This window comes from Falco cherrug, chromosome Z (genome assembly GCF_023634085.1).
Source record: "Falco cherrug isolate bFalChe1 chromosome Z, bFalChe1.pri, whole genome shotgun sequence".
Taxonomy (NCBI): domain Eukaryota; kingdom Metazoa; phylum Chordata; class Aves; order Falconiformes; family Falconidae; genus Falco; species Falco cherrug.
This window is the reverse complement of record NC_073720.1, coordinates 17301254-17325401: the sequence shown is the minus strand read 5'-3', so window position 1 is coordinate 17325401 and position 24148 is coordinate 17301254. Positions and strand designations below refer to the sequence as shown.

At 35.8% G+C, this 24148-nt stretch overlaps 1 protein-coding gene across 1 annotated transcript in view; it reads left to right on the top strand.

Annotated features, from left to right (window-relative positions):
* Positions 1-24148, top strand: part of HCN1 (hyperpolarization activated cyclic nucleotide gated potassium channel 1) — a 194966-nt gene that overhangs the window by 112364 nt on the left and 58454 nt on the right. The window contains exon 4 of the mRNA XM_055699520.1: positions 14939-15157. Coding sequence (XP_055555495.1) covers positions 14939-15157 — 219 coding nt within the window. The remainder of the gene's footprint in view (positions 1-14938; positions 15158-24148) is intronic.

Sequence of the window (24148 nt, the reverse complement as noted above, 5' to 3'; positions counted from 1 at the left end):
CATAAATGCTTATACTGCAGTATTTTGAAAGGATTTCTGGGAATTGTACTAAGTATTTTTTGTAAGCCTTAAACTTGAAAGAATATAAGAAACTAAACATAATATGGTTAAGTCTAATGTTGTGTTTGATAGACATTCTGGGGAAAAATAATAGACATCACAAAGCATGCCTTCAAGCATTTCTTTAATTAAAAAATGTGAACTAAAGCACAAATGTAAGTTGGAACTGTCATATTTTAGAAGTTTGTATCCTTCATTTGCCTGAAAATGAATATTCAGGAGGAGCTGTAAGCACCTCATGGCCAAACGCAGCTTCTCTGTTGTAGAAGAGGGTGTTCCCTTTGTTCCGGGGGAGCTGGATCAGTCTACTTTGCTCTGTCTCTATAAATCTGACAGTAAGGTTTATCTGCATGTGTTGGTATTCCAGGTTGAACTGGGATATCAACCTGGAACAGTTATTCTGAAGCAGCTTTGCATGGGTGACCTTTTCTGCTGTGACTGGAATATCCAAAAACAGAACCCTTGGAAATTTTATGTGAGGACAGGTTTCCCAGAATGAATCCAGATGTAAATAGATCCAGAAGAATACCATTCATATACAGCTGTTCTTCAGCAAATCTTTCTCTTTATAATTGCAAACCTGTATTAATATGCACAGTCTAATTCATGTTGTGTTTGCTCTAAGACTATATAAAGTTGCTTTGCACAAACTGCATATTATTGCTAAGGGATCATTATCAGTTGTATCACAATCAGGTTTTCTCAAGAACACTGATTTTACTGCTTTTAGCTGAGGGGTTCTGACATATCAAATTTGATATTTATACACATGGCTATTCAGCACCTGACTCATCCCAAACCATGTCTGGAGAGAAGTCTCTGTTGCAGTGCAGTTAGATGTAAAAAATATCCACCTGAAATTGTGCATTTAGAATGCTTACATTTCACAGTAGAAAAAATCAAAGAAAGATACTTCGTTGTGAGCTATGTAATTCTGAACCGAGGCGCTTTCATAGATACTCGAGATATTTTTGTTTCCACTGACCTGTGTCCACCAGACCTGCATCAGTAGTCTACAGGATCCATAATATGGATTCCCAAAATCCCATAGGGAGGCAAGAGGGTATTGCAACAGTGTTTTTAAATGTGGTTATTTATGAACTTCTCAATCCATGAAAATCTTAATAGTTCATATTTTCACTTTAATTCAGAGTGAGGCTAAAGCTAAACAAGAGTAAGTCCCTGTTGAACTGGAAGTCTTGGTTTGCATCAAGTTCTGGTTACCAAAATACAAGAAAAGCAGGAAATATTTGGCATTATCATTTTCTTTCATTTGTTTTATTCTACTGATTTTCCCTAATGTCTGAACTGGTTTTACATATAAGCCAGGGATATTCACAACATATTCAGATTTATGCTACATATATTTTCCCTGTTTTAAAAAACCAAGATAATTTTCTTTAACATTACTCCCTTCTCTTTTCTGCTGTCACTACTTTCTGCACATACACTCATTTAAGCAGACTCAAACTGAAATAATTCAAATAGAGGTATAAAACTTCCAGAAAATAATGTGATTTAATAGAAATGATGGAAAGGATGTAGGAGAAATAGAGTAATATTCCACAAATTTTACAATATCTAAAATGTGCAGCATCTTATTTAATATTATTATTCATGAGTAAACTTTGAAGAATATCTTCTAGATGGTCTGTATACCGATGCTTGCATATTACTTGTATGAGCAAGCAGTGAGCACTTTCTTGTATCAATTACTTTAAATATTAAATGCCTCTTAAATTTTGTTTTCTTTCTGCTATCTGTATTTCTGTGTCTGTTTCATTTACTGTTTAGAAGATTCTATTGATAATACAAGAAGAAAGGCCTGTGGTGAGACTCTGATCCATACATCTCTGTTACTAATTTGTGGTGGGGTTTTGTTTTGTTTTGGTTTATTTTTTTTTTTTCCCCCGTGTGGGAAGAATCACAATCTTAGCAGAAAGAAACCTGCTATAAATCATTTACTAATCAATTTAATATACCTGTAAAAACAAAAATAGTTTTCCCTAAATGTCAAAAAAACATTATTGACATTACCTTAATATATTTTTTCCTCTTTGTTTTGAATGGCTGGGGTTCATGACAATCGCATATGAATAGGATTGGATCAGAGAGAGATGTACACTCTCAGGTCTAGTTCAATAACACAATTTTACCTGTATTTTGCACTACTGCTAATACAATGAGAGGTCTGCTTTGAAACAATCTCTTTGAAAATCACCAATTGGCATTTTGAATGAAACAAGAAAATAGTTCCCAGATGACTTGTACTTTTCCCAGTCCATCTCATGTATCATTTTAGTCCTCCCAAGGTGGCTTAATCTGTAATAAAATATGATAATGTAGTTTCTTTTGGATTTCCATAAAATATTTTTGTCCTTTTCTGGTTTTTGGTTTTTTTTTTTTTTTTTTTTTTCCGTCAACAGTTCATTAGAATGTAGTCACTGTATTTGAGCTTTTATGTTTGGAAGAGGATGGAGCTAGCTTGCATCTGAGGGTAGCCTAGCACTTTGGCAATAGTTCATATAATCAAAAAGCAGATTATCTGCATTGATACAGATAGGGAGGGATTTACATGACTTTTTGAACATCATTCTGCTTAGAAGTGATATTTTCAAGCAGAATCTACCTAGACTGTTAGTTCAGTTTTACAGAGAGTAACTAAACAGTGGTCAGGGATAAAGGTATAGCAACAATCATTTGTCACTCTTTGCAATAATATGCAATATTCCTACGCTAATCTCTAATGGTAAAAAAAACTTTGAAAATTATGGTAAATACCACTAGAAAAGTTATGCCAAACCTAAACTAAGTTAAATGTTGTTGAAACAACACTGACAGAAAAATATTTGAGGGAGTTTTCTATTTATTTTGAATAACTTTCAGATGTTCAGAAATAGTTTATGAAGCATAGAAAAAAACTTTGGTGGGAGCAAATACAAATTTAACTCAGGGTTTTTTTTTAAATGCAAGAGCTCGACCTGGAAAGTTACACTGAAGGGCAGTGGGTAGGCATGCTGCGTTTCCAGTAGATGAGGGCAGATTTGGCTCTGGAATTTTTTGACCTATGTAGATGTCTCTTTATAAGCTGTCATAACCCATAACTCACCTAAAGGCTGCCTGTCCCTTACCTTCATCTCTGTATGTTAAATGCAAATACAATATAGAGTATCTAAAATGTGCCTTTACTTCCTTATTCTCTAACACTGTTTCTCATGGCTTTACTCTTGCAGCAAGACCTTCCTGCTGTTACATACTCTTGTGCCTAAACAGAGTATTATAAATATATATATAAATATAAATAAAAATTATTTTTATATTTATATATTATATGTAAAAATATTAAAAAATTATAAAACTCATGCATTATAAAAAACATGCTAAAATAAATGTGTTTATTTGTGAGTTGTATGAATATGCAAGGATGATGTTCCCTTAGGCTTCTGCAGTATCTTTACAAAGCAGCTGTTTATAGAAAGCATAACATATAAATGCTGACAGGAAGCGCAACCAAGAAATGCCACACGCCCTCAGAAATAATGGTATAACTGCACGGCTCCTAACCAAGTGTGTTTTGCAGGTCGATAAATGTATTAACTCTAAACCAGCTGAGGTGAATTGTGAAGGCAAAATACATGCACAAAAAAACCCCAAAACCAAGGCAGGGAAGAGAAAGAAGGAATGAGGTAGTTTACATAGAAATGTAACATCTGTAACATCTGGAGCAGATGTCTCTTTTTTCAAAAAACAGTATGAGCCAGTGCAGTCATCCATCTCAACATGATCTGAGGAAACATGAAGTTGGCATGTCTACAAATGAATAAAAGATAAAGGTTTTCTAGGGTTAACAAAACTTGTTGGTTTTATTGTTTTGCTTTTAAAATCATTCGGACTTGATATAAGAAAGTGCTCACTGCTTGGTTATACCAATAATATATAGATCTTTATACACAGACTATCCAGAAGATATTCTTCAAAATCTACTCATGAATAATAATTTTTAAGACAGAAAAAATAACTCTTAAATTATTCACTTACGGTGGTGACACTGAAGGCATAATCTGAGTTAACAACTATATATATATGGTATTAATTAAAAAATCACCTAAATGCCTAAATATAACCTGTGTTTCTAGCCAATAATGACTCTCAATTTCATTATGAAAAATATGTCATTTTTCTGTTTTGAAGAATGAAAGCTGCTTTGATATGTCCTCTGATGAATTTTTGCCCATTTTGTTCCTTTTCACAGGTTTGATTCTAAAAAATGCTTATATATATATAAATATAAACAAGAATTGTGGGATTTTGAATGAAAACATCAGAAGGACAAAATACCCATGAAATTAGATTTGATTCAAGACCACTTTAAACCTAATTTCAGTGGTGGGAACTTTGGTCTCTAACTTTTTGGTGGGAATTATGATAATTTTTTTGTTTGTAAGACAGCTAAAACTTATCTGTTCCTGTGAGGATGCAAAACATGGTTGCAATAAAATAAACGATTGTTGTTTATCACTATTCGTACTTACTTTATGCTTTACGTAATGCTGTGGGTGGCTATATTTATTCACATAATCAAACGCTGACATGGTACTAGTTTGCCTTGACTGGGTTTGATGACTTTGTTTCAATGGACCAGCTAATAGTAAAAAAAGACTATTCTTTTGATTGTACTTAACATATAATAGATATGCAGTGGATTATCAGATTTTTAAGATCAGTTTTGTCATTTAGCAAGTGTCCAGTAAATACGAAGCTTCCAGTTGAGGAAGATTTCCAACCATTTGCAAGATAGATAACAAGTTTTTGGGGTAACTATATGCTATTTTCATTAGAATCTGTGTCCTTTAAGATGCTTGCAATTTAGCATCCTTCTATTCAAATATATGCCCTGAATCCAAGAACTCTTACTGTCATTGCGTGCTCTCTGCTGTATAACATCATCCATATAAGTCAGTAATTATGAAGTTTGCATTCTAAGCATTTCTCTGTTCTCATTAGGTATCTTTTTCCGTGTCTCTGTTCTCCTACCTGTGGTTTATGATACCATCTCACTGTAGTATGCTTACATAAAAGCCACTGTAGTGGAACTCTATTTACCTAGCCAGCACCTAGTTCAGCACCTCTTACAGAGCCCCACTGACCTCTCTCAACCTTTGCAAGGGCAAACCCATTTCCTGATCTGAAGGTCAAATTCAATTGCGAGAGTAAACCCATGGCTCATAAAATAAAACTATAGCTTAAGAAAAGAGACTGTTCTTAGAAATTTGTTTTCTCCACTGCATTGGAGCAAGGAAGAAATGGGGAGGAGTGTCCATCCATGAAAACAGAGACACCATCAGCAGGGGACCTCAGGAAGCTAATGGGGGCAGCTGTAGCTAAATAGGATCCTGCTGCATCTGATGAAGAGAGAAACTCTCCCCTGGAGGTGATACACAGACCTGCACTAATCTTCCTTGTAGGGAGCCTAAGGAGACACACCAACTTACTTAGCCATCAAAATGAAGTACCTGAAGTCAGCTGATGTGAAATTTTATTATGCCTTCCTCCCTTATCGCCCATTCTTGCAAACAAAACCTAGGACAATTTGGACCACTGGTCATCGTAGACACTCATGCGCAAACAATACAAAATGCAATGTGCAGTTACTATTCCCATCCTCTCTTGTTCAGGATCGTGGTCTTCTTCCTGTTCCTCTCTCCCTCAGATGCCCATCCTAGACCTCCCATGACTGGCCTCTTCCCCAGGGTTTGTCCTCTTGTCTGGGCCATCTGCTTCAGGCTTACCTATTTCAGTAAGAGCATTTTCATCCTTGGTATCTAGAACCAGAAACCAGAATTCCTTTAAACTACTCAGCAGGTGGATGTTATAGTTGCTCTGCAGGATAATTTTGTGGATCAAAGCATGCAGTTTAATTTTTAATTGCAGCGAGAGGCTTTCTTATGTTTTATGTTGCAGCTATGAAGGTATCCCATATGTTTTCCAAGCATTTCTGTACAGTTAAATGGTATTATCATTGCTGTGTCGATGGAATTTGTGTCTCATAAATACTTACTGTGAAGCTGTGAGAAGGCAAGGTGGTTCAAGAAAAGTTAGACCCATGAAAAGTAGATAATTTGTGACTTAGTCCTTTTCTGTATTCACTGATCTGTGGGGACAAAGTATATAACAATGAAGCCTATTTATGACTTGGTCACAGCTGTTTCCAAATTTCTTTATCCAAAGTATGATTTCCCATCTCTTCTTTAGATAATACAAATCTGAGCGGAGGTAGATAGTTTAGAACAAGGAATGAATATCTTTGAACTGCTTTTTCTCTAGTAAGCAAAAAATAATCTATTTTAAAAGTACACGTGACAGTAAGAGAGGTTATATCCCACATGATCACTAATCAGGTAAAAATAATGCAATAAAACAGTCTATATGGAAGACTGAAAATGAAATGTGAATTATGTGTCAATGGCTTTAGTGCATGTCACTTTCAGGTGAGGAATACAAGAGATTTTTTGGACTGATAGGAAAGTGGGTAGAGAAAAGAGAAGAATAAACTAAAGACAAATTGAGTGTACGGCCACATCCAGGTTAGTGTCTTGGCTGTTGGGAGTTCATTCAGGTGGGACCACAGAAGTGATGAAGTGGCTGTGTGAGGCCTGCCCCATTCTGTGTCTAGCCTTTTCCAAGGGTGGCGAAGAGCAGGTGCCCAGGGCAGATCAAACCACAGCAAGCATGGAGTAAGGTTTGCTTTAGCATATCTTATAAACTTTCAGAAATTTGCAGCTGAGGGACTTCTGGATCCAGAGCTGGTATCCATGTGCTTAATAACCATCGCTGTGTGTTTCTTCCGGTAGTTTGTCCAATCACTTTTTGAGTGCATGTGAATTTTGCTATTGGGCCAGAGGCATGGGCACGGTGTCACAGTGTTGTAACTTTGCTGTACTGTCATGGTCTCGAGCTGGCCTTGCAGGCTGTCCTTGGCGCTGCACCCCATGCTGGGGTGACTTTACCAGAGAGGGCCCAGAGTGACTGAGTGGGCATGGGCTGCTGGTTGTACAGGGTTGTCCCTGTGTTTAGAGCTGGGACTGGGACCTGGGTGCTCCTCGCCTCTTAGCTGAATGCTACAGGGTCGCTTGGGTGGTCTGCCAGCTCCCTCAAGGGTGCTCAAAGAGAAAAGCCCCATGTTCCCCTTCTTTCCCCTCAAAACATGAACTTGGTACCCCAAAAGTTAGGGCATTCTTCTATGATTTAGGTTAATGTTCCTCTGGTAGAGGAAGGAAATGATTATTTATTTTTTCTTAATGCCTAGACATCATTTTGTGGGCAGCATTTAGGCTGCTGAATCTTTTTTTTTCTTAATGTTATTTTATTACCTTGAAAGTCTTGCAGATTCTGGTAAGTACCTGCAGTTTTAGGGCATCTGGATTTAAGAAAAAGTCATCAGCAAAATTCAGATGAGTTATCAGAAAAAGAAAAGCCTCTGACCTAGATCCAGCCTACTTGCTTTGACACAGAGGTTTGTTCTGTTTGTACAGCCAGAACAGAATTTCACCTGCAAAACTTTTTTTTTTACCTGCTGTCACTGCCTAATAAAATAATGCACAACTTTTTGTAGGGTATAGTATTTGGTGAAGGACTGGGATTTACCAAAAAAACAGACCAGCCTCCTGAGGGCTTAAGTATTTAGTAAGTTAATTTCTTGAAGAACTGTAAACAAACCAGATGTAGCCTGAAGTCTCAAAGGCATCAGGTTAGGAATTAGATCAAAAAACTTGCCTTCATTACCAGCTAAGTGAAGAATGCTTAACACCAGCACTGAACCTCTGCCTTTAAAACTACACTACTTGAAGAGAAAATAAAACACAGTAAAAATAATATCTTTAGACTAATAAGAAATATATTTGAATTTGCCTGTGTAGCACTAAGCATCACCTTACTAGGATGCTCTTTTTTAAAGCACTGGAACTCCTGAATCCTAGTCCCAATTCTTACAATTATTATCTGTGTGAAAGTAGCATTGTTTCCCCTTTATTCATTTTAAAGCAGATTAAAACATACTCAGACCCTATGTACACGCATTTGTCTTCATGAGTGGATTATATTAAAATGCTATAATCTACTGTGATCCATAATTTATTTTGTTTTTCCTAAGTACATGTTGAAACAAATACTTAAAAAAATATTTTGGTAGAGTATGTAAGTATATAGAACAAGGATGAAAATATGTCTTGGAAAATCAGGCTTTGAACGTTTTGAGATGTTCTTAGTGAGAAACTATTGCGATACTATGATTTAGTGCATGTCTATGTACCTTTCAAGTTATGTATTGTTTCCCTAGCCTTTTCCTAATAATAGCCTTTTCTGCCACTTGCTAAGTTAGTTTTTCCCCTTCTGTTTTTTTATATAGCTTCAAAATCACTTTGATTCAAAGAGAATGTTGATAGCACTCAGAAAGCTAAACGTCCAGTGCCAAAACCATATACTTTCCATTTGTCATTTTATGTGGGATTTTATGTCAGATGCTTCATGTAATTTGCTGTCTAGACTGAATTGTTCACAGAATAGAGAGATGCAGTTCCTTCTGTTGAGTTCCCTTTTCTAAATTGGTTGCAAATATTGTCTATGATGGTGGAGATTTGTCATAACAGTTTGCAGTAAAGCAGTACGCTCTGGAGTCAAGAATCAGGTTTATGTCACTTCACTCCTTCAGCCACCTCCCAGAACTGTGCTATATTAAGCCCATATTATCATCTGCCTGTTCTTGACTATCGGATAGCTACTGTTGAAAATTCAAAGCTTTTCTTAGTGATTGCATTATAAAAGCATTTCATAAATGGTTTGTTTCAATGCTTGAGGCTTGTTACACTGTTTTGCATCATACCCAGCTCATTTCACCAACTGAAAAGAGAAGAAAAAAGATAGGGTATCTTTAATGCACTCTGATTTTTTACCTCTCCTGAGCAGTGCTATTTCATGACCTTCAGTTTTTCATTAAAAATGCTTTCTTGCAGGGTTTATGTAATTTTTTATTACACAGGGCATTGTTTTAATTTTTTTTTCTTCTTTTGTAAGAAAGTGGTTTTCCCTGGAATGCATTGTTTGTCCAGTGAAATTACGTTTACTAAAAACCTGTAGATGAACTTGTTGTACACAGTTATTGTGACCACACGATACTTATTGTGATTACAACGTGCTTTCCCTTTGGCAGGCAATGTGTATCTGTTCCAGTCAGTCCCTTGTAAACAATGGTACTTAAGTTTATTTTAGGATCAAAAACCAGTGTGATTTGAACTTCATGAAACTGTGTGTGCTGTGAGAGAGGAGAACAAAAAGCTGAATGTCTTCATCAGACTTATATTATTTGATAAATTTCAGTAAAAGGATCTCAAAGAACAAAGTTCAGTAAGGAATGGCATGGTAACATCTGCACTTTCAGTGATATAATTTTTTTAAAAAATATTTTTATATATATATTTCTATAATGAAATTGATTTCAAAGAAGAGAAGAAATGCTCTCCAGTGGTAGTAGTTGTTACTAAAGATGATGCCACCTATTAAGTTTAAAAACAGATGTATAAAAAAATAGTCACAACTCGGTGCAATATTTGGTAAGAAACACATTTTTTTTTCTAGTTCTGAGAGACATACCAATTAGAAATGTCATTAACACACAGGTATAGACTTTTCTTAGCATGCCTTTCTCATTTCTTAAATAGTATTTTAAATAATTCTTAAATTTAAGAAGTCTTTAAGAAACTATTGGAAATAATGGCTTGCAATTATATGCAAATAACTCATAGTATGGCTATATAAGACACAAATGCAGTTTAATTGAATTCCATTGGAAAAGACTGTATTTTTTACAGTACCTTTGGCCAGCAGTGGTCATGTCCTCCAGATTTTAGCCAGATGTTTCCTTGGGGCCACTACTGCATTACAGTATGTGCTGCCATGCGAGCAAGGATGCTTCTTTGTGCTTTCTTCAGCCTTTGAAGCCCCATCCTGAACTTTACATTTTTTTAATGCAATAACTTCCTGTGACAATGCTAAAACCAGAGGGCTTACTTATGGACTGTCTAGCTTCCTCCATGCTCATAAATTAAAGGTGCCCACTTTTAATGGGCACCTAGTTAGGAGTAAGATGGGAGCTGCCTACTGTATCCATAGTATTAATCTTGTCTGGGTTTCAGCACAGGACAAGCTCATGCCAGCTGCCTAGAAGTAATGGTTCCTCACCCACACCTGCTCCAAAGCAGACCTGCTATTACTTGGGAGAGTGCTACGCAGCCAGTGCCACACCAGGGGCGTTTGTAACAGTATACCCATGTGAACCAAGTTCCAGAACTTGGGAAGGCTTTCTGATACTTTTTAATTTGCTAGGATAGACACAAACCATCTATATCCTGTCAAGGTTTGCATCCATCTTACCTCCTTCAGATATTGACAACTTTCAGAAGAACCCATAGGCAGTGGTGAGCATGAATGCATGTGTGTGAGTGATTACAAGGCAAGCTGTTTGGGGTAGGGACAGGCTACTTTCCCACTCTTTTCTTTGAAATGGAGAATCATGAGAGTGAGTTGAAGATCCTTGTAGAAATCATCTCAATTCCTAAGTCAAGCTCTGTGATTGTAAAGCATGCCCTTATAAACGGAGAGGACCATTTATGTGACACATACAGCGACTGATGTGAAAGGAAAAAGGAACTGAGTCAAAAATGTGGAAACCACTACTGTCTGTGCAATGGTCTGCTTGTTAGAGATTTCTAAATCAATTTATATCTCAATGCAAGGATATGGCTGAGGGAAGATAAGCTGTGCCTGAGGAAATGAGTGGAATATGGGGGTGGAATTGATTTGTCTGATGACTACAAAAACTCCTGGTGAAAACCTCCATAGATTCCATAGTAAATCCATAGTTCAATAGAAACCCTTTCTTAATCCACTGAGAAAAATAATTTGCCTTTTATTGTGGTCTCTTAGAAGGTGCCCTGTGACTTTTCTTTGATTTATTTCTTATGAGCTGAAAAGCTAATATTACAAAAAGATATTTGTAGCAGGTTTGTGAAATGATGAGACCATCCTGTGGTGTAGTTAGAGGCTTGGAAAGAGACTTCTAAAAATCAGAAGTGCTTTGTGATTAATGTATTCTTTAGAATAACTACTAAGTTAATGTATATACTTACAGAACTAACTGCAAGTGATCAGTGTATCATTCCTTCCACAAATGTGAGGATTTCCTAATGTCATCAAGATGGATTATGTAATCAATCCTTGGATAAACAGCTTCAGTATTTCTCACAATTACAGTCTTTAATAGTGTTTCCAAATTCATTTAAAATGTTTTAAACCGATTACTGCTAATCTGGAAACATTGGTCAACCCACTGTCAAATAAGAAATTAAATGCCCTTTTTTACTGATTGGTAGGAGATTTTTGCAGCTCATATTGGTTTGTGTTTTTAAGTTTTTTAAAAATCTATATATTAAAAACAGGATATGACTGTTTAGTGAAAAATTCAAAATGTATTTATAGAAGTATTAATATTTTAAAATTGTGTTAAAAGAAAAGCTGACTATGTAAACACAGGATTCTTTACTTCATAGAATAAGGCTTTTTATCTCAGGGATATTATCTGTGAATGTGTTATATAAAAATCTTTTTATGATGCAAGTGCAATAAAGCTTCACATTAAAGAAAAATCTCTGTAGGCTACTAGCAGGACAATGGCCACTCCTCACTTGTACAGTGAAGAGCAGCACGTCGTAATGGAGTTGTGGAAATTTTCTATCTGTCACATTGAAACAAAGTTAGAGTTGCTTCTGTCAAACCTTAGGTTATACAACACAAGTAGAAAAATCATTAAATAATAATAATTATTATTCTTTTATATAGCAACATTGGTAGTAGCATATATGATTTAAAGGATTTGACATTAGAACCAATGTTATTTCTAAGGTGTTTATATATGGGATATATCATTGGACAAAACCAGTAACTGTACTGAAATTTGTACCCTTCATAATGGTATTTGCTCAGTATCATCTTACAAAAAATCCCCATAGAAACTGAAAAGACCAATGTTTGCAACTGATGGTATGAAACCTGGTTGATTATTAAGGAGAAGAAACAAATCAAAAAGCATTGGCAAGTATTTTCAGCAACAAAATTCTCAGGCAAATCCAATTTGAATTAAAATGTTTTGTCAGGCTTCTTCACCAGGTCTTTTTCTCATTCTGCTAAACCCTTTCTACCCATCTGAGGTCCTGCTGCTCAGGACCATCCCTTCACAAATGTCTGAAATGTGTCTAGCCTGTAACAGGGTCTGCCACAAGCTATGTGGTAGTATCTTATGCAATTTGTGTAACAAAAAGGCCATTTGAGATGGCCTTGACCTCCAGTTTGGATTCAGATGCAGTTCTGACTGAGGTGTTGAATCCTACTTTGGCTTACATATAAATGTAGATACGTGGTTAAACATACATTTGTTTACTTTGTTGTACATTTTGAGTTATTTCTTTATTGTCATTACAGCTCACTTATTCCATCATGGTACTACTTCTCAAGCAGTATTTAATTTATTTTTCACTCACCCTATTACATACTTAGTAGAAAGACCTCCCTGTATCTTTCTTCTTGCTTCTCCTCACTTCCATTTTCTTGTTCTTTCTTATAGACAATGGTATTTTACTTAACACTGTAATTCACAGACTTGGAAATTATCTCAGTCAGGAAATAAAATCAACCAGCATTTGGATTGACTCAAAGACTTTGATGTAAAAATACCATTTTACTGAAAGAATTTTAATTGAGATTCATCACACCAAGGCTATGATAAAAAAAAAATAATCCATAGGCAATATATTTTTCTTTAATATTTTTAATAGTTGTGCTAAAAAATACAGTTTAGGAGTAAGATCCATGGTATGGAGCCCTGCAAGAACTGATGTTTTGATATTGCAATCCCTTGAATACTGTGGCTTTAATAGTGCTACTTGTAGCTGTAAAAAACAGATATATTTTTTAAGCAAGCGATTTACTGTTTGCCTAATACAGCCTATATAAAGCTGCAACTGCTAAAGAATTTAGTGTGGGTTTCTAAAAATTCCCTTATAAATTATTTCTACCCAAAGGAGATTGATACTAGTTGGAAGGAATGTCTTTCAAAACTGATTGCTGTAAGTTGCTTTCCTGAGAGACAGGGAACTTGCATTAAAATAACTGCACTGACCCAATCATCGAGGAGTTTCTGTACTGGGGCTGAGTATTTGAATTCTGAACCAGAGATTTTTCAGGGAAACTTCTTTAGTTCTTTCAGTTTTTGAGTTATTTTAAAGCCCCCAAACAAAAGGAAGTGTATTTCCTCATTACAACAGTGAAACCAACCTAATTCCCAGCAGTCTAATTATCTTTTTAAGTAAAAACATTGAAAACTTGTTCCTTAGCAGTATTTACAACACAAAATTTTCACTTGTGAAGACAGAAACAGCGCACAAATCTGAAAAGCTTTAACTTATAAAATGAAACAAGTTTAAATATAGAGGAAAAATCAATGTCTAAATTATTATATTAATGAATAAATAGTAACTTTGTCATCTGCAATCCAAGAATTGGATGAATTACCAGTTACTTTAGCTAATAAGGGTTCTGGAAAAAGCATTTTAATAGATGAAAAGCACAAGAGTAGTTAGTAACCTTGGTATTTAAATGGCAACAAAGCAAGCCTGAAGCTATTTGAGAAAAAAGAGCATTTGAGCAATCCTTATATGGGTGGAAAAGAGACAAAAATATTGATATTTCATATGTAAATTTTATATATAAATGCTACTGCTGGTTTCAAGATTTGTTTATGTTAACGTTTATTATTTTTGATCCTGTTTATTAGACACTATACTGGATAGCTGCCTAATCTTACTAATGTCATCCCAGTTCTGTCTTCATTCCCTCATTTCTGAAATTGTTCTCAGTTCTTTGTGGTAAATACTGTGTTTTCCCATGTATGCTGTGTGCCTCCAAGCACAATTTGTTTTCCTGTTCTGGTCTCATTCCTTTGGCAAGGAAAATAGAAAAATCTGACAAGGAGTCCCAGAGCTTGTTGGAATGTCTTAAAATGTCTGCTTTTCTCTGGGAACAGCCCCTTTGACTGTCACTATGTAAAGCTAAAGGGAGGATGCTGACACCACCTTTGCAATTCTAAAAGCTTGTTAGTGAGCTGTCCGGTCCTTCTAATCTCCTAGAGAGAATGTGAAGGGATAGCTACAAGTTAGAAATGCAGGACCATGGTATTCACCTTTTCTTTTGAGCTGTGTTTCATAGACCGTGGCCATAACAGACTTTTGAGTTGAGATGCTTCTGGTATGAACCATATATTACAAGAAAAAAACAGGATAAGCAGACATTAAAAAGAACACTCTTCCCCCCTGTCCTTAGAAAGTGAAACAGCTGATAAAATGAAATGTGGTTGTGTATCACTATGGACAATGCTGAAAAGAAAGAAATCAGGCCATAGAAGTATGTTCATGCCTGTTAAAATATTACTTTCTTGCTCTTGATAAGTCTGCTTGGTCAGCTCTTTCTAATCCATCTGCCATGGACTGTGAAATAAAATTGACCTTTAGTCTCCTTGTAATTAGGTTAACACTCACGTTTAAGAATACAATCATGTATTAAAAATAGTCAATTTTATTTCATCTCACTGTGCTAAGTATTATCTGGCAGAATCTCCGATGCTTTATCTAACAATCAATTTAGAAGGAATATCTCCTTATGCACAGAGTTACCAGAGTGCTCTGTCAGAGCCAGTAATGATCCCATTACACAGGTACGAATACATTTTTTCCCTTCAGTTGCTTGCTGGCTCAGTCACTTGTCTTTTTTCTTGCAGAACGATTCCTGGGGAAAGCAGTACTCATACGCACTCTTCAAAGCCATGAGCCATATGCTCTGCATTGGTTATGGAGCCCGCGCCCCCGTCAGCATGTCTGACCTCTGGATAACCATGTTGAGTATGATTGTGGGGGCAACTTGTTATGCGATGTTTGTTGGTCATGCCACTGCCCTCATTCAGTCTCTGGATTCATCACGGCGACAATATCAAGAGAAGGTAACTCATTTTAATGTAACTCCTTAACTTTTAAAACAGATGTTTTAACCGTGCAAAAGGCTGTATGAGCTTACATGATATAAGCTAGCAGCATCTGAATCATGCTCCATGAGCTCAACGTATTCCTGCATGAACCCACTTTCCTTAAGGAGCTGATGGTTCTTCATGTCACATGCATTGAATGAAATCTTGGTTGTGAAATATACTTTAAACTCTTCTATGAAAACTTCATCCCCTCATTCAGACCGTGCTTTGTACCCCTGTGCTACATTCTGTAGGTACTTGATCTAGGTAGCTTCAACAAGGGCCTTGATCTCAGTAGCCTAGGCATGTCTGTACAATTTCCCATCATTCCTTTGGATTGCAGTTTAGAGATAACCTGAAACGTGTCAAAAGAATGGCCTTTAAATGAGGACCAGACTAAATCAATTAGTTTGGGTTGTTTTTGGGTTTTTTGTTTGTTTTTTTTTTTTTTTCTTAACTACCTCAGAGAAGTGCTCAGAAGAAGTCTTTGTTTGCTTTATAATGGAACTGTTTACATGCTGATCCATGACTTGTTAGGTCCTTTCAAAGGACAAAAAGAATGGTGACCAAAGGGTAGAAGAAAAGAGTTTTGTGGAAGAAAGAGTCCTTTATAAAACGAAAGAAAAAGGTTGTTGGATCCCTTGTAGGTATTATTTGAATTAAAAAGAAATACATGTGTACAGGGTGATAACTTTCTGGAATGAGTGCTAATTAACACTGTCAGTTGTGTAATACAAGTTGGAGGCAATTTTGGGTGAAGCCACAAAACCAAGAGATGAGGTTATGTATGGTGGCATAAGGAAAAAGGATCAGAATGAACACCAGCAAGGGACAGTAAGGATGTGCAGAGTTACTGAGGTGCTTAAAAGAAGCCAAAATAGGTTATTATAGTAAATGGGCAACCAGAGGGGACATGCCAGGAGACAGGTCGGCTGAGCAAAGTAGTGAAATCAGTTCATGTCAGCAAAACAGAAACAGCCAGAGCAACAGTATTTGGCATATGTCCATAAGAAAGTCCAGGAAGGCAAACTGGGCAGAAATCCTAGTATGAGGTAACACAAGCCCTGGGGGAGAAACCTGGCAGAGAGTAAGCAGAGGAGAGGATGACCCTGGCATCTACTGTAGATGAAGAGGACTGGCCTGAGTTTGTTGAGCAAGAAAAAAGTCCAGAAAACATTTGAGTAGGAAGGATTGGAGCTTTTCCTTTACAAGTAGACAATGAGGGAGGAAATGAGAGTGTGTGGGAGAAAAAGAGTTTACATTCAGTTTTGTTAAGCCTGAGTTGCAACAAGACCATGGGGTCAATATATCAGAGACAGGGAGCAGTAAGGGATGAGCTATAAATCCAATAACACAAAAATTAGCCAGTGGCTGACGCATTAATCTCACAGTTGTTTAAAACAGAAATTTGCAATCAAGAAAGCCCACACAGTGTTATCAAGAAACATAAGTGAGAATGAGAGGTTTAGAAGGAGAGGATGAGTGAGCATTAAAACCTCTAAAAATCTGAGCTCTGACAGTGACTATGTGAAACCCCCTAATCCATCTCTGTATAAAGTCATGGGGCTAATCCTGGTAGGTTGTGTAACCCAGACTAACTGGCTTGCTGGGTCCGTTCTGCCACCTGAAAGGGAAATAATTGTATCAAAATGGGACATTAGTAGGGAGCTGTGGGGCAGAAACATCTTTAACCATGGAGAAGGATACCCTAAAACTAGTGTAACTGCAGTTTCATTAGAGGTTAGGCTCAACATACACAGGTGTATGAAATCAGCAGAAAAGTCACCATCCACCTGAATCATCTTAATCATTATCCTCAAACCTTGCTGGCTGCAGCATATTAGAATGTTTTGAGCATCAGAAATATAATACATGTGTAAAGATATTAATATATTTTAAACTGTGTTGAGTAAAGCCAGTTTCATGGTGATTTTGGTGTAAAGTAATACCCAGCAGCAGTCAAGTGGTATTGCATTTCTCATGTTTTCACATAACAGCAAAGTGTTGGGGTTTTTTTTTGTTTCTTTGTTTGTTTTCCCCTCTGTTTTTTATGCACACACTTTATTAAACATTAGCATAGAAATGTCTGGCATTTTTCAGTTCCTGCAGTGCTCAACATTTTCATTCTTCTTTTTGGTTTTGGTTCTTATCTGTTTCCCGACATCAGAGACAATCAGGAATGAAAGAAATAAGCTAGAAATTGCATGTTTCTATGCTTTAGAAAAATGTTTCTCTTTTTCTGGCAGCCATTTGTGTGCCCGTTATTATGAACTAGAGCTAAAGTATGTCTTAATTAAATATTTTTTTTCTTCTGGTTTCTGAGACCCCGAAATCTTATGTATATCATTAGCTATAAAAACTGTACTGAATTTTTTGTATAGTCTTGCTCATTGCTTTATCATAGTTTAATCATATAATTTGAAATAAGTATTTGATTATAGCCTAATAATTATAAGCCATTCTATATAATGCTAATGAATACTGTATATTTTTCATTACTCTGCAAATTAGATAAATGGATATTTCAAAGACTAGTTTGTGCTACACATTTTGTCAGCATATTTTCTAGATTATTGCAGATAAAAATAGCTTATATTTCACTTAACTGAGACTTGAAAAAAAGGCAAATTGAATCTCAAACCACAGGTTTCAGCGTTTTAATGTATATACTGCAATATCTATTTTTGCCTAGTGCATTGCTTTTTGTTTGTTCTCCTGGAATTAAAAAAAATTGAAAAATCAGGAGATTGTGACTTGTTTTGATTTGTTGGGCTTAAATGCTAGGCTCAACTACATTTTTAGTCTTATATATATAGGATTATGCATTTTTTGGCTCTGTTGTTTTCTTTGTAAGAGTACAGAAAATAGTGTAATTAACATGAATTGCTAGGCAACATAGAATGATAATGGACATGAAGAAAGTGGTTGTTTTTTGGTTCTCCTCTGATTAGCACCATGCAAAAATCTTATCCCTCTTTTACTTTCAACTGGTTTTTTTTCCTGCTGTAGTTACAACGGTATTTCATGCATATATCTGTGGAATGCAACTAATGGAAAGAGTTCTGGTCCTTCTTACATTGAAAGCAGCTAGAAATGACATATTTGCTGAAGTCACAGTATCTTCCTCATTCAGATCCTCCCAAAGCTCAGTATATACAAAACTGGAACAGGCATAATTCAAAATGGAGGAAATAAACACAGGAAGACAAGAGAGAGCTTTCATTAAGCCAAATATGTCAAACACTATCTAAGTGCACCAGCTAAAAGTTTGACCTGTGCAAAGCATTGCATGCTGAGAGAAATCAAAGTATGGTAAGAAAGCAAATATTGCCTCGTGTGTTTACTGTTACGGGCCAAAGACATAACTTATCAGAGGAAATTAACAGCAATTATAAGATATAAAATGTAGAAGGTAGACAATAAAATCACATATCAAGAAATGGTACAGAAAAAGGACATATTGCTACATTCTGGTCACTTTGAGGAAGTTCAGATGTTTTTCTGCTGCAGTGACTGAATTGTTCTCAGAGAAATAATAGCTCTCAGATTGAATACATACAGATTGAACATACATATATCAGATCTTGGTAGCAAAGACTGAAGGGCCAATACCTGAAAAAGGAGAAAGATGTGTCCAAGCCAGGTAAACTCGATCAATATTCCCTTTTCAGTAAAAAAACTTGACAGACACTCCCCCTTACGAAAGGACAGAAAAAATCAACAGATCAATAGCATCTTGGCACTCTCCTTCCCATCTTTGGTATAAGTCAAAGATGAATAAAGTAGTAAATTAAAGTAATATTTTAAGTAATAACGCCTTCGACATTTTCTAATATTTAGGAAGTCACGACATTGCAAAGACATTTGCTTTTGCAAAGGCAATATTTATTTGAAAGAACCAGAAATGTGTATGCAGAACTTGTTAACAAACTAGTGTGAAACAAAGCAGCCAAATGAACAGTCACTTGACAAGGAGGTAAAGACCATTAGTTAAATATTTATTCCTTTATATGCTGGCAGTTTGTAATAGGAAGATGTTCACCTAATGCTGTGGATGTCATTGATTCATCTCAATTGAAGACAGGTTAGTATTTTTTCTGTTCCCATCTGTTGTGGGCATAAAATATCCAGAAACAAAGTCACAACAAGCTAATAGAGGCAAGATTTGTAGCAGCATACAGATTGTCTCATAGCATAAAGATTTTTGAATCGGTTTGTTAAAATGACACCTATTAGATACGTCTTCATTATGTTATCATTTGGATACTTTGCTTTTTCTCTGTTGGTAAGCAACTCAACCAACTACACAAGGTTTCAAAAATAGAAAAAAATATCAAAGTGATTTTACCCATCGCAAGTAGTAGAGAGTCATAAAATATATTTAATTCAACCTCTGCATTTTTCTTAAGAAGAATAGGAGAGAGCTCTCCTAAGTTTTCCTAGGTTTCAAGCACTTCATGGTTAAACTGAAGGTGGATACAAAGTTATCGGCATGCTTGTTAGTACTGCTTTGATGCCTAGGGGACTTTTCTGGAAAGTAGTAAATATTTGTAAGTATCTCATCAGTATTTAGGGATTTGCATATTTCTGCAGGATTCTAGGAAATAGCTATTCTGGTCATGATGCAAATGTGTAGGAAAGGAAGCGGCAAACTCAGGACCACATCACTGTTTAACTAGGCTTGTGCCAGCTTTTGGTATTTTTTGTATTAAACTAAATATAAATATCCATATACATGTAAATATAAACACAATTTTTTGTCAGCTAGCCCTTGCTGGAATACAGTCAGATGAAAGAAAATGAAACATTTTCCATTGACTACATATTACATGTAACATTCACAAGAATCTTTGAAAATCTTATTTGTTCTGGCTTTTATTCTTAAACTGGACAGATATTAAAAATACAAATTGCAGAACTTGTATTTTACACACCCAGCTGAACTTGCAATACTGGAATAGCATGTAATTTCTGGATCTGGTCTGATCTGAGCAGCAAAGTTTCTCATGAAATGCTGATTTCTAAATTCAGTAGCTTTTCATGGTGTTCACATTTTTTTTTTTAAATGGATCTCCTGCTTTTCTGATGCTGCTAGTGGGTGTTGAAAAGCCTGAAGACAGAGTAACACAAAGCTTTTCTGTGACTGATCTCAACTCCTTCTCTTTACTTAATAGTCCACTTTCATTTATACGGCATAATTTTAGCAATAGGTCATGTCATGTTCAGATTGCTGGAGAAGGTGAGCCACTTGGCAGATAAATCTTTTCTTTTCTGTGCAGTTGTGCTACCTTATACATGACACACCAAAGGAATGACTTCTTTTGGAGAATGAGGGATGGTTTGCCTTATTCTGTAGCTATATCCACTTGCAAGGGAAAAAGAAAAGGAAAATAAAGCAAAATCTTGTCACTGACTATCAGCCTGTAGTTTTGCAAGATTTTATAAAAATTTCATCAGCCTGCAGAGGTATATATCCTATTTAGCTTTGCCACAGCTCAGTATTTCAAATAATAAAAAAAAAATTGAAGTGTATTACAAATGATCAGGTATAAGAGCTGCTAAAAGTTTTGTATGGTCTTGGACCTTCAAGACTGGGTATTGACTGTGCCAAAAGCATTATAGTCATTGTAGCATTGCAAAGTAGAAAATTCATTATTCTCTAAATATTTAGGCATAACTGAAAGTCTTTGCCCTTAGACGGTATCTGTAGATTGTTTTTGGTAGGTTTAATTCTTGGTTTTGTGATTTTATTTGGAAGTCCAGAGTGTCTTATAGTTTCTCTGTAAATCTGTAAGGCTTGGCTTTCGGATTATTTCTGAATCATCATTTTATGCTGTTTTGGCAAATATCAGGTGACAAGCTGCTAAATGGGTAGATGTGCTATTCCTGTCTTCTGTAAGCCACATTGATCTTTGTAGAAAGCACCGAAATTTCTTAGAATAGTGCAAGTTATTAAAAGATATTTGGTATAGCAGAATTATAAAACATTCTGAAACAGAAAAAGCACATGGCTGCACTTAGAAAAAAACTTTCCAATACTCTGTTTAAAAGGGTGCATACTGTGATTTAGAAGAAAATGCACATCAAAGAACTTGTAGATGTATTAATTCTGTTGTTTGTGTGCATTTAAAAAAAATATTTTGATGTGTAATTAAGACTATCATGAACTCAACCCTCTGACATATAAATTAGTATGTAAATACAGCCACAAGAACCAGTATGGTTTGCACAGACAGATTTATCCATTGAACAAGAAAATAATTTTTTGTCAGGTTAGGGCCTTTACTGGCATTACTTGCTTTCTCTTTATGTAGGGTCATCTTTATCAGTTTGAATTTATTATAATTACCTGATTTTTTGCTGCACATAATTGTGATGTTTAATTTGACCTTCATCTTCCCAAGTTTTGAAATGGGAAAGAACAGATGCTACTGCAACAAGTAAATACAGTTACTGTTCCCCCTCTCCTCTTAATCAAAAATCAGAAGTTATTCACTTTTAATAATACAGCAATAAAAAAATAAACATGTTTCTTTTCAAGTGAAACTGAATAGTACACTTGGGTTTAGGGTAAGACTTTAGGAGAGGAATATGAATCAGTCAGAACATTCTCACTTGACTGCTGTCCTCTTTTGTCCTGCTACTTCGTTACTGTACTGCAGCTTCTCATTATGGTCAGTCTTACTGGGGTACTTGGGCTCGTTATTTTTGCCTTGCATTTCTAAAAAGGCAATTGGTTTCTCCCAGTAGCAGGTACTGTGCAAGACAGCTGCTATCCACCCAGCTGCATCATACCTGTGCCAAACTGTAATAGACTCCCACTGCTTCTAAAATGACAGATACTTTGATTTATTGCTGTGTTGTGGGTAATTTACTTACAAAATGTGCTGCTGTCTTGCATTATGGATTAGGTTTCTAACAGTTTTCTATATGAAATTGTAGAGCAAGCTCATTACAATTTCAGCCATGTTCATGATGTCTTTTTAAAATTAGCTGTGAAGGCATGAAGTTATACCAAAGCCAATTTTTTTCACACAATCTGCTGTCTTTTCACATAATTATCAAAGGGTTACACGTTAAATAGATATTTAAAAAAAAAAAAAAGGGAAACAACAAATAATTAATTTTTGTTTTTCAAAGTCTTTGTTCAAATAGAACACAAGTTACTTTTTAGCAAGAGAAAACTCTTGTTTAAAGAGAGTTAAACAAGAAAAAATCTTGTTTAACAAGAGAAAACTGTGTGATTCACACCCCATAGATATAACTGGTAGTAATTATCCCAGCTACACTAGAATGACTATGCTTGTGTCCTGTATGTGTAGAAGGAAATGGCACTCAATATTATCTAATATAATATTGTAAGTGAGAAAGTAATCAATGCTGTGCAAATTCTTTTTTTTCCTTTGCCTTGTTAGGGAGGAAGGGAAGAAAGAAGGATTAATTATTTTTATCTTGACTTTTAAATAATAATTATCTCCTGACCTCACCCTGTTTCTTGAAGCGTGAGTAATTAAAGCATGTCTGCTTTGAAAACATAATAATTTCAATAGCTAAGACATGCAATATTTATAAATGCTTTGGAATGCAGAGGATAAGAGTAGAACTGAAACCTTTTCTCTGGAAAGAATGTTTTAAACAGTCCTTCGTATTCTATTGTATGCTAAATTAACGGTTTTGTACAAGTGGTTACTAACCTCACAAATATATTGTAACACTAATTCAAGAAAACTCTGGTAAAGACTCAGTAATGAATATAGAAGTAAAATATTTTAATCTCCACGTGTTTTTATAAAATGCACTAGATTTGCCTTTTCCAGAAGATTTCTGCAATAAACTCAAAAAAATATTCAAAACCTTTAGAACATGTTTCTAAACACTAAATATTTGCTAAAAGTATAATGAAAGCAGATCTTTTCATGAAAATGCACAATGCTATAGCTTCACATTGTACAGTTTGAGTTTAGGGAAATGTCATTTTCATATGATCTCCTTCCAGAAAAATTATTTGCTCATCAGTTGTCTTTTATTATGGGTAGTGCTTGATGCCTCTTTATATTCAGGCAGAGCTGGCCGAACATATTTTTTCACTGCAGAATGTAATGTAAACGTAAAAATAATTTTATGAAGTTTTTAAGAAAACACTGAGCGATTTTAAAAAGATAAGTGAAGGCAAGTCTTTGGATGTTTATTATTAGACATTTGATAGGAGCTGATAACCAGAGTTTAATGGAGTTAATGAGTTAATTCCCCTGATTAAGACACCTGCCTATATTTGTTTATTATTTTTTTTTTTGGCATAGGACTTTCTGTTTTCCCTGACATTGCTGAGAAGGTAAGCAAGTGAAAGGAGCAGGCAATCACCTGGCAGAAGAGTTTAGATCTCTTTGTTGCTGCTTCACTGCTGCACAGCCTCAGAAGTTTTTCAGTCCTTGTTTGGGCAGCATCAGGCAGCATCAGAGGATGGACATGGCCTCACCTCAGCCAGGAACACCATCAGAGGCAGCTCAAAAGGCTAACATAAGAGAAAATTGAGATGGAGACCCCCAAAAGATGACTGATCAGGGTAACAGAGGTAGTGGAAAGGCATCTGTGACTTTTTCCTATGCAGTGCCTATGAGGAAAAAAGCAGCTGGAAGTAGCAGGAGCCAAAGGATATGTGAAGTTTGAAGCAGGGAGGCATGAAGGAGAGGAAAGAACTGGGGCTGCATCAGGTGGAGAGACTGTTGTCTTATTTTATAGAAGAACTGGGATCGGCATAAGACCTCATAATGAGGGATTTGTTGATGGCCCTTGAATTAATCTGCTGAGAAGAGCCTGCCATTGCACAGTACATGACCTTGTCTGGAAGAAATTTGGAAGCGATTTATCATGCCCTCTGATTTTGGGGCAAAGGGATACAGTCGAGCCTTTTATTTCCACATGCATTTCCCCCACTTACTTGGAGCATGAGTAGCTTTTGTAAGTGGA